At 45.2% G+C, this 15,076-nt stretch overlaps 1 protein-coding gene across 1 annotated transcript; it reads left to right on the plus strand.

Moving 5' to 3' along the window:
* The first annotated feature begins 8,699 nt into the window (after positions 1 to 8,699).
* Positions 8,700 to 14,805, plus strand: LOC308283267 (protein SCO1 homolog, mitochondrial-like). Its single transcript, XM_080723657.1, has 7 exons — positions 8,700 to 8,900; positions 9,506 to 9,640; positions 11,208 to 11,298; positions 11,872 to 12,069; positions 12,273 to 12,365; positions 12,931 to 13,046; positions 13,923 to 14,805. The coding sequence occupies exons 1-7, from the start codon at positions 8,703 to 8,705 to the stop codon at positions 14,055 to 14,057; spliced, it is 966 nt and encodes a 321-aa protein (XP_080579783.1). The 5' UTR covers positions 8,700 to 8,702; the 3' UTR covers positions 14,058 to 14,805.
* Positions 14,806 to 15,076: the final 271 nt, after the last annotated feature.

A 15,076-nucleotide genomic window follows, 5' to 3' on the forward strand; every position in this document is an offset into this window, starting at 1 on the left:
CCCCCAACAGTCTCTTCGAGGGAGCGTTACCCTTCCTCCGTGTCATCACCGACACCAATAAAGCCCAAAAAGAAGTGGTGGATGCTGTTTTGGGTAAACCTGATAAAGGGAAAGAACAGTCAGGCTACTCAGGACGCTCTTCCCGTAATAGGGAGAGATATCAGGGACCCCCCCGACAGGGCGGGAAACCCCATCGTTCTCCTAGAGCTCCGTCTTCCTCCTCGGGCACGAGCAGGAACAGAAGTCAGAGCAACCAGGGCTCCCAGCACCAGGAGATGCGCCCACCAGCTCGCCCTTCATACAGTGCAGCAGTGAGGGGGCGTGGGAGAGGGTCGAGAAAATGACACTTTGAGAAAGAGGGCCTTCTCACCCTCGGCGCACGGAGACAGGGTCATGGACGGCTCTCCAGCGCGCAAGCACAGTGCACTTTTGATCCTGCCACCCAGGGTGGAGGAATCCAATGTAAATGTGAATTTTGTTACTGTGCCAAATGTTTTCTCCCAAGTAAAGAATGTGTCTGCGAAACAAGGTCTCTTCTTTCACAATGCACACACAATGGAGAATCCCCAGTGGGGACATCCATATATAAATTATGCATGCCCAGTACCACAATCACAAACACAAACAGCCTTCAAGGAAACCCCCTTAAGGGGCATTTCCAATATAAAAGGTTTAATTGTTCCACAGCCTCAACTCAAGGGCCGGAACAACAAGTGTTCCCCCCTTCCGACACGAGAGGGCGCCAAAGCGCCAGCCAAGGTAAGAAGGTTGCAGAGAGGTCTTTCTTGTTTAGCTATCCCAGCCCCAGCTGCGACAGCAGTATTAAACAGGGTTTTAGACAGGACGTGTTTACAAGAATGCGTTCCTTTTTACACTCCTCCTCTGCCTCCTGTCCCACCGTGCAACAAAGTGTTGTCGCCGGTGATAAAGGCATTAAACGTAAGGCCCTCGCTTCACAGCAAGACGGTGTCACGCTCAGTAGTAAGTCACGTGTCTCAGTCTCGAGTCCCTTTGACTTCCGCGTTACCGGTGACGTCAGAGTCGTGTCCGGGGATGCACATACCGTGCATTCCTATCAATCACATTCCGTTAGGTCTGACGTCAGCTCCCATTCAGAATCCTTTGTCAAAGCATTTAACTCAATGGAAAGCATGCAAGCCGTGTCCCTGGGTGCTTGAGGCAGGGATACAGGCTACAATTCTCAACCCAGCCTCCCTTGTCAGACAGAGTGATATTCACGCAGGCAAAGGGGCAGGCCGCTTTGATTCTGAGGGAGGAGATTCACTCTTTATTGGGGAAAGGAGCGATCAGGGAAGTTTCCACAGATCAGCTCGGTCTGGGGTTTTATTCTCATTATTTCGTTGTGCCAAAGAAAGGGGGGGGGCTGAGGCCCATTCTGGACCTAAAAGCCCTCAACAATTTTCTGGTAAAGTACAGTTTCAAAATGTTGACGAACGTAGCGCTATTGCGCTCGATCAGAATCAACGATTATTGGACGTCCCTCGATTTGAAGGACGCGTACCAGCATGTGGGAATTTACCCCCCACACAGAAAATTCCTGAGGTTCGGTTTCGAGGGGAAAGTGTACGAATACACTGTTCTCCCGTTCGGCCTCTCTCTGTCTCCCCGCGTGTTTGTCAAAGTGACACAAGCGGCTATAGCTCCCCTGCGGCAGCAGGGAATCCGACTTGCGACGTACCTGGACGATTGGTTAATAAGCGCAAGTTCAAGAGAGGAGGTGACACGTCTCACCAATGTGGTGATGTCGCAGTTAACCTCTCTGGGGTTCAACATAAACTTCAAAAAGAGTATGTTAACACCAGCTCAGCAGACCACCTTTTTGGGGATCTCGCTGGACTCAATAAATATGACGGCTCGACTCTCACAGGAGCGATTAGTCAAGATCGTGGCCTGCGCGAAATCTTTTCGCGTGGGCAGAGTGGTCACGTACAAGCGCTGCATGATTATGTCAGGGCTGATGGCCTCAACTATCCATCTACTCAGGCTGGGCAGGCTGTATATGAGGCCTTTTCAAAAGTGGATGTTGGCACTCAAGATCCACTCGACACAAGGTCGCCGCAAGGTCAAGGTGTCCCCAGGGTGTGTGTACACACTGAGACCGTGGGTGGACGTGACTCTTCTGTCCCAGGGGGTCAGTATGGGCGTGGTGGTGTCACGGAAAGTGATCACAACGGACGCCAGCCTCAGTGGTTGGGGCGCAACGCACGAGGGCCGTTCGGTGAGGGGAGTTTGGGACTCCGCTCTACAGAAGCGGCACATCAATTTCCTGGAATTAAAGGCAGTGTTTCTGGCGTTGAAACATTTTTTGCCTTTTGTGGAAGGGTGTCACGTGTTGATCAGGACGGACAACACGACGACCATGTGCTATATCAACAAGCAGGGGGGCCTCTCCTCCCCGGCTCTCAATCAGCTGGCGCGGGATCTGACGCTGTGGTGGGAACCACGTTTGGCGTCGATCAAGGCGTCGCACATTCCGGGGCTTCTGAACAGCGGAGCAGATCTGCTGTCCAGGGGGGAGCCCCTTTATGCAAATTGGTCCCTCCACCCGGGAGTGGTGAGACAGATTTGGAGCAGGTTCGGTCAGCCTCAAGTCGACTTGTTCGCGTCAGCAGAGAACGCGAAGTGTACACTTTTCTTCTCTGCGACGGGGCCAGCCCCACTGGGGCTGGATGCTCTGGCTCACGACTGGCCGAGGGAACTGCTGTACGCGTTTCCTCCGTTGGAACTGATCCCCCAGACTTTGGAGAGGGTCAGGCGGTTCGGCCTCAAACTATTGTTGGTGGCTCCGGGGTGGGGCGTGTGGAGGTCGGAGATATCTCCCCTCCTTTACGGCAACCCGTGGCCTCTGCCGCCAATCAGAGATCTGCTACGGCAGGCAGGGCAGGAGATCTTCCATCCCGACCCGGCGAAGCTAGACCTTCAGGTTTGGCCCGTGAAGGGGAGTCTTTGAGCGCTTTGGGTCTGACACCAGGGGCGGTTCAGACTATTCAAAGTGCTAGGGCTTCGTCCACGCGGTCGGCTTATGATAAGAGGTGGAGGATCTTTGAAGACTGGTGTGCGGAGCGTACGTCACCGGTGGTGGCGTTTGAGGCTCCGGTCCAGCTTGTTGTGAATTTCCTTCAGGAAAAGTTAGAAAGTGGTCTTGCCTTTTCTACCATTAAAGGTTACTTGGCGGCGCTGTCAGCGTGCCATGTGGGCTTTGAGGGTAAGACGGTGGGTAGACACCGTCTGGTGGCTCGGTTTTTAGCGGGTGTGCACCAGCTTAAACCGGTTACTAGGTCCCTTTTCCCATCGTGGGATTTGGGTGTGGTGTTGGACGGGCTGTGCCGTCCACCGTTTGAGCCTCTGGAGGCGGCGAGCTTAAAGCTTTTGAGTTTTAAGACTAGTCTTTTGTTGGCTTTGTCTACAGCCAAGAGAGTCAGTGATCTACATGCGTTATCGGTGGACCCGGTGTGCATGAGATTCTGTGAGGATGGCAAGAAGGTTCTGCTAAAACCCCATTTGGCGTTTGTCCCAAAGAACCGTGTGATTATACATGAGCCAACCGAGTTGGTGGCTTTTCATCCTCCTCCGTTTTCTTCGGAGGAGGATAGGCGTCTACATTGTCTTTGCCCGGTAAGATCCTTGAGGATTTACTGTGAGAAGACGAGGGCTATTAGAGCGTCAAACCAACTGTTTGTCACTTTTAAAAGTGGTCCTAGACGGAAAGCGGTGGCTAAAGCTTCACTTTCAAGGTGGATTGTGCAGGCCATAAAGATGGCCTACACTTGTGCTAAAGTCCCGGTTCCTGAGGGCCTAAGGGCTCATGACACTAGGGGAATGTCGACCTCCTGGGCTCTAGCCAGGGGTGTCTCGATCCAAGAGATCTGTTCGGCGGCTAACTGGTCGACTCCGTCGACTTTTGTGGTTTTTTACCATTTGGACGTGGCTCCATCTTCATTGGCGCATTCGGTCCTGGGTGTTGCCGCCTCCTCTAGTTAAAGATTTTTTCCCCCTTTTTTATAGCTGAGACCAAGTCCCTTTGCTCTCGGTAAAAGGGGGGGACCCTGTTTCCTTATAAAACGGCTGCTAGTGGGCCTATTAGTGAGTAGGCGGGCTCCAGCCTGTCAGGGTTTTATGAGGCGGACCTGGTCGGCCTATTAGTTCATAAGGCGGATTTCGGTCTGTCAGGGTCTTTCTACTTTCTTCCGCTCTCGAGTCCGGTGGGCTCGGGGCTCCGTGGGGGAGGGGCCACGCCGGGGGTGTGGTCTCCTGTCAGGCGGAGCGGGCGGAATTTGAGGGTGTGCGCTTCCGGGGGTTTATGTGACCCAAGAGGAGTGCATTTCGAGTAAATGACAGAAAACGAAAGGTTTCGTACGAAACCATGGTTTTCTTAGTTTAGGAGAAATGCACTCCTCAAACGCCCCTTCGCGCGCATGTTGCGTGCAGAGGAACGGTGTTGTTAAGAGGAAGTACACATGCCAGTCTCGCGCCTTATGCCCTCGGTTGGGGCGGGGCGCTTTGACTGGCATACCCTCCGACTTTGTCATTCGGGAGCATATGTGTAGCTCTGTATCGCACGCTAGGAGGCGCGATAACCCAAGAGGAGTGCATTTCTCCTAAACTAAGAAAACCATGGTTTCGTACGAAACCTTTCGTTGTTCTGCCTATCTACATAGGCCTACTGTGTTTTATCCGTCCGTCCGTCTGTCCGTCTGTCCGTCTGTCTGTCTGTCTCTGTCTCTGTCTCTCTCCCTCTCTTTCTTTCTCTCTCGTCTCTCTCTCTCTCCCTCCCTCCCTCCCTCACTCACTCACTCACTCACACATACGCACAGACAAACCACAATTTTCTGTGGAGACCGGGTTGCAATGCGCACACACACACACACACACACACACACACACACACACACACACACACACACACACACAGTCACACACACACACACACCAAACGCTCTGAAAGTAGCCTATATAATCAATGCCAAATTGGGAATTATTTTGTAAAAAGGCTATGAACATGAACTGTAGGCAGGGTCTCCATTTAGAAGCCCCGTGGATTTATTAGCTGGAGTACGTGAGTGATCGCCGATTAGGCCTATAATAACCTATTTAATATGCTCTAGACTGTCCCGACAGAACTTATCACAGGGTGTTCGCGCATCCTCTGTCTGTCTGTCTCTCGCCTCCTCGCTTTCTCTCTCTCCTCTCTCTCTCTCTCTCTCTGTGTGCGCGGTGGCACATGCTTAAAATAACATATCTGCAAGCTAACATCCTGTATATCCGACGGTGTTGATAGCTTGTAAATCTGTTATTTTTGCGCATGTAACCATGTAGGTCTACTTGTTTAAAAAAAACTCCATGCTCTGCAGCTTTCTATTGGACACAGACCGGCAGGTTCATAATATGTGCATATAGGCCTATGGCATATGCCCACAGCTAGGGAGGAGAGTATATTTTACGTTTATATGGGGCTAGTACATTTTGCACCCATATTACTGTCATGTCTTAATAATATGTTGCTTTTAACAAGTAAGTTAAGTGATTGGTGGAGCCTGCTGCGCACTGACTGTGGCCATTCATTAGGCTACTCTTAAACAGGGCCGTGCAGTCCATACAGGCAAAATAGGCAGCCCCACACAGGCTGGGGGCCTCATGAGATAATACGACAAATATGCCTTAATACATTATAATTGTCCTCTATAACTACAATGTATAATTAAAAACACCTCAATTATTGTAGTGATGACGGTCGTAGAAGATACATTTTGGCTGGACGGGCCAATTTAAAATGGCGGTGTAAACAAGTTTTAGATGTTGAATTAAACACTTTACTAACCCGGCAAAACATCCTACTGGGCCCGACCAGCCAAAATTTATCTTCTACGTCATCACTGCATGCGACGAACAGTGCAATGGCTCCCCCCATGGGTTGAAAATATAACTTTTTTTCTCTCAAAGGAATATATTGTAAGTGTTTTAAATGGTATATTTTGGTTAAAGAGGGTTATTATAACATATTAAGGCCTACATGGCTTACTTGTCAGGGATCACTTTAAGAGGCAGGGGCGTGCAGAGACATTTTGAAGGGGGGGTACTCAAGTGAAAAAAAGGGCACCTTGTGGAACCATCGACTACCTAGTAGTTGCATTGGTAATTCAGTGTTGGGGGGGGGGGGGGGGGGATTTGAATGATGTCAAGTGGCCGGCACTTACACATACATTACATGAGTTAACAGGTTCAGACAATGGTCTATTGATATGCATACCTGCCCTGCTGTGACATATCTAATAGGTATTGATATGCATGTATAAATTCATTGAATAACCGATTAACCATTTAATCGACTATAGTCCCTGAAAATCGCAGGCCCCCCCTGCAAGTGAAAATCGCAGGGTCCCCCTTTTGCAAATGATGGAGTTCTATCCGTCCGTCATTCAAGGTTATATGAGATACATAAAGGTTTCCTGTGTAAATAAGCCGAAAAGGTTACTAGGATCTCCTTTTAGTTGACCTTGGCTTGTACCAGTGAACTGTACTGTCATGAAACTGTACTTTTAATAGTCTTCAATCAATCAATCAATCAATCAATCTATCTGGAAGAAGTTGCACATGAACTCTGCAGCCGCACAGAGGCACTCCAACAAGACCACTCTGACAAGCTAAATGCTGGGTGCAGTAAATGTATTTGTCTGCATAAAGGCAATAATTGAAGTAGCTATGAATTGAAATATAATTAACAGGCTGCCTGTGGACACACATCCATTTACATGCATTTATTGTGAGACAAAGGTTTAGAACCACTGCAAAACAGGCACTTAAAAGTTATTCTTGTTCTTATTATCATTAAGGTAGTTAGTTATTTGTAGGTAATAACTCTGATATTCCCATTATGTTATCTTGTAGCTATAAAAATTCATGTGAGAGTGAAGCACAATTGCTTTTTCTTATTTTGTTTATATGGAATTATTTTTGAAAAAATGCTAGTTTGCATTAAACTCATGATTTATTTTCTCATATCTTAATTATTTGAAAATATTTTCAAACGAGCACAGGTCTCCACCAGGCCACACAAATCGGTCTGTTATAGCGCCACCATGAGGCTGATTTAAAAAATGTGGGGCAGAGGTTCTGAATTAGCATCCAGGGAGTGTGTGTGCTCAGTTTGGCAGCGATGGGGCCAACGGCGCCGGAGATTAGCTGGTAACAACCAGGCCACACAAATCGGCCTGTTATAGCGCCACCATGAGGCTGATTTGAAAAATGTGGGGCAGAGGTTCTAGATTGGCATCCAGGGAGTGTGTGTGCTCAGTTTGGCAGCGATCGGGCCAACGGTGACTGAGATTAGCTGTTCACAAACTGCGAGGACGCACGGACGGACGCACGGACGGAGGGGAAAACATACTCTCCCTCAGCCTTCGGCTGGTGGAGACAATAATTAAAAGGAAACCAAATGTAAACAGGCATTTACTTGCGACTCCTAGAAATTGGTCCGCAACCCACACACACATGGGTCCCGACCCAGGGGCCTCAAACTGGGGTTTGCCTGGGTCCTCCTAGGCCCTAAGCACGGCCCTGCTTATCCCGTAAAGATTACTTTATCCCACGTCCTCAGGTAATGTTGAGAGAGAGAGAGAGAGAGAGAGAGAGAGAGAACACTATAGGGTCGGGGGAGGTAAGGCTGGGTTAGGAGCGGTGAGCGTGTGTGTGAGAGAGACTTTTTTTTTTTCTTTTTTTGTCGAAATACGTGCAGCCTTGTCGAAAGACCGTGCCGGCCAGTCGAAAGACCGTGCCGCCCTGTCGAAAGACCGGCGTCAGTTTTTTCGAAAAAACGTGCCGTCGAAACAGCGGCGCCGAAATCTCGCGAACCCTAAGTCGAACTATCGGCGCGTCGAAGTTGCGGGCCGTCGAACATTTGACACGTCGAAAAAGCGAGATTTCCCCGCGATTTCAGATCAATTGCTCCAGCCACTGAGGAGAAACGCTGTTTCAGACAGACAGACAGACAGACAGACAGACAGACAGACAGACAGACAGACAGACAGACAGACAGACAGACAGACACTCACTCACTCACTCACTCACTCACTCACTCAGTCAGACATTCGCAAAATTATAGTATAGATAGATGTGTTGCTGCATGAAATACAGTTACAGTATAAAGTCGGTAGGTGTCAGTAGTATGTTCATACCATAGGTTCATACTTCATACAAGTCAAAAGTCAGGATAACAACGAAGATGCAGGCGCACGTGATATCCGGTTATGGATCCCATTGTCTGGGGGGACTGTCACGCTATGATTGGCTAATCGTTTGTGCGCTAATTAACACGGCAGGGGAAACCTTTTTGTGTTTTATTTATTATTTTGTGTAGTGTTAAAAACAAAACGGAATCTATACTTTTATTTACAGCGTGCTTTGTACACATTTTAAACATAAATGTTGAATATGGTCTAATCATAAATATTTGATAATAGTAGGTAAAGGTCGCCTAGCAACCAACTAGCCAATCACAGCGTGGCTGTGCCCCCGAGGTATGGTATGGGCTCTACACTGCATTTTACTGACAGCTCTGGGAGCGGTGTGTCAGCACGGCGTCCAGAACGACAACGAAGTTGTTTGAAACGATCCGATCTGACTCCAGGTCTGCCCGTCTGGTGTAAACGTTGTGTAAACTTGTTATTACACTTCCTTGTCCGTGCATGATCGGACTGTGCAAACACAGAACGAGCATGGCCGCGACTTCTAGTTCCTTTCACAACATGTCGTGTCTGCTGCTGTTGTCGCATCGCAACGTGTCGCTGCTGCCGAGATGTCCCCGTTATGGACAGATACTGAGGCTGACACACGGTCACTGTGGTGCCGCTACACCGCGGAGGACGATCCGCTGGCTGCTACCGGTAGGTCACTGAGACACTGACTGCCCATAAATCCGACATCTCATTAGTTCTACATTAGTTAGGGGCGTATGGGTTTAGTTTAGGCATAGTTTACTGAGGTTAGGTTTAGGCATTGTAGCATTACCAGGTAAACATTCATTAGGTTAGCATTCACCAGCGTTGGCAGGTTTAGTTAGTATTCACCAGCGTCTGACTAATGGGACGTCGGACCAATGCCATGGCATTTTGGCACCCATTCACACAGACAGCATTGATTGATTGATTGAAGGCTTTATTAGAAGTTTGCATAGGAAAATGTACAGATTCATGACGGTACAGTTCACTGGTACAAGGTCTACTAAAAGGAGATCCATGAAAAGACTAAGCTTATTTCAACAGGAAACCATATTAAAGTATCTCATATAACATTGAATGACAGACAAATAGAACACAGTACTATGCAGTAGATATGTAAAGAAAAAAAGAAAACAGTAGGTCTATACAATCAGTAAGTACAGCATGATGATGGTTGGTGATGATGGAGGCTGACATGTTGATGATGATGGTGTTTGTCTATAACGTGGTCTATCTATTCTTCTCCACGGTGTTTCGTTCACACCCCGCAGGTTCAGGAGGGCTGCTGTAGGAGGATATCAGCAACAACATGGTGGTTGCCTGAGTTAACCTCAACCAGAGCGTTTTCCTCCCTCCCACCCCCGCCCTCTAGTGGTGGTGGCGGTGGTGGTGGCAAAAAGTTGGGGGTGAGTACCATAGCTCCAGGTACTGAGGAGTAGCTCACCCCCAAAATGACTTTGTTTCACTTGATTACTCACGCCATGGAGACTTATAGTTCAATTATATTATTTTGTATTTGTCACATTCCTAAGACAATAATTTGATTACAATAAATTGACCCCTATGATTCCGGATGAGGACCCAAATGCATTTGGGTCCCCTTCCGGAATCAATGGGGGTACAAGTCTCCATCAATAGAACATCTGTAGAAAAAATGTCATTTTGTGGGTGAACTAAAATGACTTATTTAACACTAACTTTAAGTAAGTCGCAGGGTTTCCTGCAGGAAAAAGTCTTGACCAGGGGGGGATCTCATGGCGCACGCGCAAAGCGCGTGCGCCGAAATTTTTTGATAATTAATTAATTAATTCGAGTAATTAATTCACTTAATTTTTTATATTAATTCTTATTTTTGCCCTATAAAAAACACATGAATGTGCCCATGATGACAGAAAACACAACTACATGCTATCATTCACATTTATTCAACATTGAATAGGCATTCAGGAGATACCAGCCCTTATGTTTTCTTCAAATGTAAACAAACATGGCTGCCATGTTTGAAAGATAGGGTTGGTATGGGGGTTAAACATGCAATTTCGCGATCGCGATCATGCCTAGTACATTGTTGGAGGTCCAAAAACTTTTTTTGAGAAAAAATTTTTTTTTGAAAAAAAATAAAAAAAAAATCTTTTTTTTTTTTTAGTCCCTTGGGGGGGCGGGGGGGTTTTCAGGCCGGGCGGGGCGCCTGGCCTGTAAAGTGCTGCAGGAAACCCTGAAGTGTTAAATAAGTGTGTGAATGTCATGTGATGTCATACACAGGCAAGTTCATTGTAAATGAACACAGATCATTTTGCTGTGTCAGTGTCAACTCATCTCACAGCATGCAGGCTTTCTTCTAGCCGTCCCAACGTTGGTCTTTGATTTCCTTTTTAGTCGATATCAAACCTGTCAATATTCTAAGGGCGCCTCTCCTGTGCCATTTATTTATTCAAGTTTGGTGAGGTTGAGAACTGAACGTTATAATGTTGATTTCAAAATGACTACATGCTAGTTATAGACTGTGGAATTTAAGGGTTATATCTAGAGAATACAAGAGATGTGCGTTAAAAAAAGGCATAACGAAATGACCGATCAACAACCAATGTTTAGCTAGACAAAGCCCATACCGATCGATCAATCTATTTTTATAAACCAGATAGTTCCAGTGGTTTACAGTTATTTTACTAAGGGGTGTTGTTAGGCATAACGTGGGGTGGAGTGGCCTAAGTGCCATTCACACTGAACACTATAAAGATAACCATTGTTCACCATTGTATTTGTTCTAGTCTGTGTGCAGTTACAGTTATAGAGCTCAGTATGAATGGCCCTTAATAAAAAACTAAATTAAAACAAGCAAACCCACTCTGGAAACTAACTGAAACTGAATTGAACAAAAATTACTAAAACTAAATAAAAACCGAAGAAGAATAGAAAATGAAATACTAAGTCTGATAATAACCACTGCTATTTGTGTGATTGTCTCTTCCACAGCCTGTGACTTGGAAATCCTTAGCGGTGACGATGGCACTCGGAGGGGCGCTCCTTGGAGGAATGAAGTACTTCAAGAAAGAGAAGGAAGAGCGTAAGAGCATTTCAGCGATCTCCATCACTGATAGATAGATTAGTTGGATCACTGTTTCCCAATCAGTGGGTCGCGACCCGTTTGTACTAGGCAAAAATGCTAAAAAATAGCAATTCTACAAGCTCACAGTGATGCGTTATGAACTTGTAGATCGTCTCTTTATGAACTTTTTTGAACGTTTTTGTTAAAATAGTGATATATAGCTCTATACTGTGATGGTAGTCATTGTTTGTTCAGTAACTGTAACACCCCCGGCCTTTTGCATGTTCAGGTCAGGATACCAATTTTATCCAATCACGAGAAACTCCACCAATTAATAATGAATCACAATCAATTAGACAGTGTTTCACTTACAATTTTGTCTCGTTTGTTTGTTTAATTACCTCCAATTTCACTTGTTTATCCTGTATGAGTTCTATCTTGATTGGGATTAGTGAAATTGTTAACCTAACCTGCAAATGCATTCTCTGTTTACCGCCAATTTCTTTGGTTGGCATACAGTATTTCCTACCTTGAATTATACAAGCTAAAACTAGTAATGATGAGTAATGATGATCGGGTTTTTGTTTGCAGTGATTGAAAAAGAGAGGACCAAGTCACTGGGAAAGCCGCTGCTCGGGGGTCCCTTCTCCCTCGTCGATCAGGACAATAAACCCACAAAGAGTGAAGACTTCTTTGGCCAGTGGGTCCTGATCTACTTTGGATTCACGCACTGCCCGGACATCTGCCCAGACGAGATAGAGAAAATGATCGAAGTCGTGGATGAAATAGGTAACACAATATATTGTGTCTTGTCTGGTGGGAACCTCATACTGTATGTCCAAAAAAAAAGCGGAAATAGACAATCTAAGTACAAATATTAACATTCTGTATTTTTGGGGGCAAGATTTGCCCAAAATAAAATAATAATGTTACGGTGTGCCACCGTTTCATCAAAATGTCCCATTCTTGTGTTTTCCCTTTCTTTTCCACAGACAGAATCAAGTCTCTGCCCGACCTAACGCCAGTTCTCATCACCATAGATCCAGACAGGGACACACCAGAAGCTATGGCTGCGTATGTAAAAGGTACCGCTATGAGGATGTCCACAATGAGGAGTGTCCCATAAAAAGAGCACAGTATAGCCTCACTGTCAGGCAGAAACCATGTATCTCTATATTTACTTTTGACATTTGTCTTTTCAATGAAAACCCTATGTTTTATACTAAATCGTATGACAAAGTCACACTAAAGTACCTAAAATCTACAAGCTAACAAGGTGTCAAGATGCGATGCATTGTGAGCAAGAAGTGGATGTCCTATCTGTTTGGCATAACTTTGCTTTTAATGACATGCCTAGAATAGAGACATTTGATTTTTACATTCCCTGAAAAGTAATGGTTTTGGACATATGTACAAGGTTCCTGCCCAACAGTGACCATATCTATTATGCTCAGCATCTCACACCTAACCTATGGGACCTCCGCCTTTTGGCCTCCTGAAAGATTGGATTTTCAGGCCTGTTTTGAAGGAAGCCACTTGGATTCAGTTACACTGATATATGTCCTGACATTATCCATAAAGCATCGCAAGTTCCGTCTATTCATTCAGCAGCTTTGAGTTTTAACACACATCACTGTTTTTCCCCTCCAGAATTCTCCCCAAAGCTCATAGGCCTGACGGGGTCCCAGGCTCAGGTGGATCAGGTCTCCAGAGCCTACAGAGTGTACTACAGTCAGGGACCCAAGGACGAGGACAACGACTACATTGTGAGTAGTGGTGTAAAAAAATAATCAAATTCAGCAATGCATCGCAATTCAGCCGTGGACGATTCTGCATCGATGCAGCAACGTGACATAATTGAGTATGGTCTGTACCATTTACAGTATATATTTTATTTTATGTTAAGACATTTATGTCAAGGAGACACAAGAGTGATTGATTACACAGCAGTTTCTAAATAAAATATGTTGTTCACCTGGTGAATCGTAATCAAATTGAATCATGAGGGAAGTGCCAATGCACACCTCTAATTGTGAGTCGCCTGCTTTCACTTTGATCTCAATCTCAACTGTCCCTATATTGGGCTATTTTATATTGACAAAAATGTAAAAAGAAAGAAAATAGATGATCTAGAAGCTCACAACCTGACAGCTTGTGAGCTTGTAGATCTGATATTTATGTCGTCTCTGTCGGGTGGAAACGTCATATAAGACAAACTTACTTTTCAAAATTCAAAACAACATCAAAAGTAGCAGATCTACAAGCTAGGATCTGCTACTCTTTGATGCTTTAGTTTGACGCTGTAGTGTGATCAGATAAGGTGTTAATTTACAAAAAAATACCAAGTTCTTAAAATATGGAGATAATTTAAGCGGTTTCTGTCCAACAGCAACATATGAGGAATTTGTTTGTGGTGCCCTCAATGAATTATTTCTAGGCTTAAGTACTTGTGATATAATCCACTGATAATGTTCAGTTGAAGACACAAAGGATACACAGATATACAATAAATGGTGGTTCGGTCATATCTGTAAATATACTAGCATAAAGGAACACATTGTGAGCTTGTAGATCTGCTGTTTTCAGCACAACATATAAATAAATGAAGCATTCATCTCCCTCTTGTCTTTGGCCATCTTCAGGTGGATCACACGATCATCATGTACCTTGTGGGCCCTGAGGGAGAATTTGTGGAATATTTTGGACAAAACAAAAAAAGCAGCGAGATCTCCAGTTCCATAGCAGGACATATGAGGAAATATAAGAAGGCGAAGTAAGCCCTGCACACACAGCACTGCCACGACCCGTTCCGGTCAGTGAAGGACTTTTAAACGGAGAGCAATGGCTTCTGTCATGACTTGCGTGGGCTCTTCTTCAAGGGAATTGAACGGACTTCCACGCTGCCATTTTACGTGGCATCCCGTGTTGTATTTATTATGACTGAAGTGAAGATGTGTGCAGTTACTTGCCCACATCCTTATTCCAAAAAGGACCATGTGCAGAACAAATGTCGTAACCATGTGGTAGTGGTACACAAGATCTGCGTTTCTGTGATACACGCTTGGGTGTTTTCATAAAGATGTGTTTGCGTAAGAAAGATTTAACCCCAGGAAAGTGTGGTTATTATTGGATTTTGGTTAGCGGTCGATGCACTGATCTAGGATGATCTGTACTGTATTTTTGTGGTTCACACAGTTTTTGTCTGGGATAGATCCATTACACAGTAAAGTCCTCAGTGTTAGTTTAACTGAGTGTGAAGTATAATAATTTGGATCCATAAGGGTACACTTGATTACATTTGTAATACTGTCAGGGAGTTACCAATGGATACATTCACTGAGGACTTTACTGTAGTTTGGAAGTTATCTTTCCAAATTATTTTTTACAAGCTGATTTAAGCTGCAAAATTAAAAAGGATTTTGGTTTGAAAATGTATGATGGTTTTGGATGTTTAAAAATAATTATAGTTTAGCTTGGGAGCGAACAACAGGAGCACAAATCTTTCTTGGTTCTGGCAGCCTTGCTGTCTGAGTGGACATCTGAATATGAAAGCAGTTTGCTGTAGCACCATAGTGTAGCACTCCTGAGCTCCAACTCTGTTCCATTGTACCAGTTTTACTTTTATGTAAATAAAATCTAATACAGTATCACTATTGATTGATGATCACTTAAACGAATAAAACGGTCACTCCACCCAGTGCATTGAAACCTGATCTTACCAATCCTTTTATAAGAACAATGTATTTCTATAAAGGAGACTATACTTCACCTCAACTTTATTGTCATGTCACAGGTT

This window comes from Nannobrachium achirus (assembly GCF_963921795.1).
Source record: "Nannobrachium achirus genome assembly, chromosome: 4".
Taxonomy (NCBI): domain Eukaryota; kingdom Metazoa; phylum Chordata; class Actinopteri; order Myctophiformes; family Myctophidae; genus Nannobrachium; species Nannobrachium achirus.

Bases quoted from the DNA above. Each gene is read 5' to 3' on its own strand.
- LOC308283267 (XM_080723657.1), top strand. From the start codon at position 8,703: ATGATCGGACTGTGCAAACACAGAACGAGCATGGCCGCGACTTCTAGT. The intron at 12,070-12,272 runs GTAACACAATAT...TCTTTTCCACAG, and splicing joins CGAAGTCGTGGATGAAATAG to ACAGAATCAAGTCTCTGCCC. The intron at 12,366-12,930 runs GTACCGCTATGA...TTTCCCCTCCAG, and splicing joins TATGGCTGCGTATGTAAAAG to AATTCTCCCCAAAGCTCATA.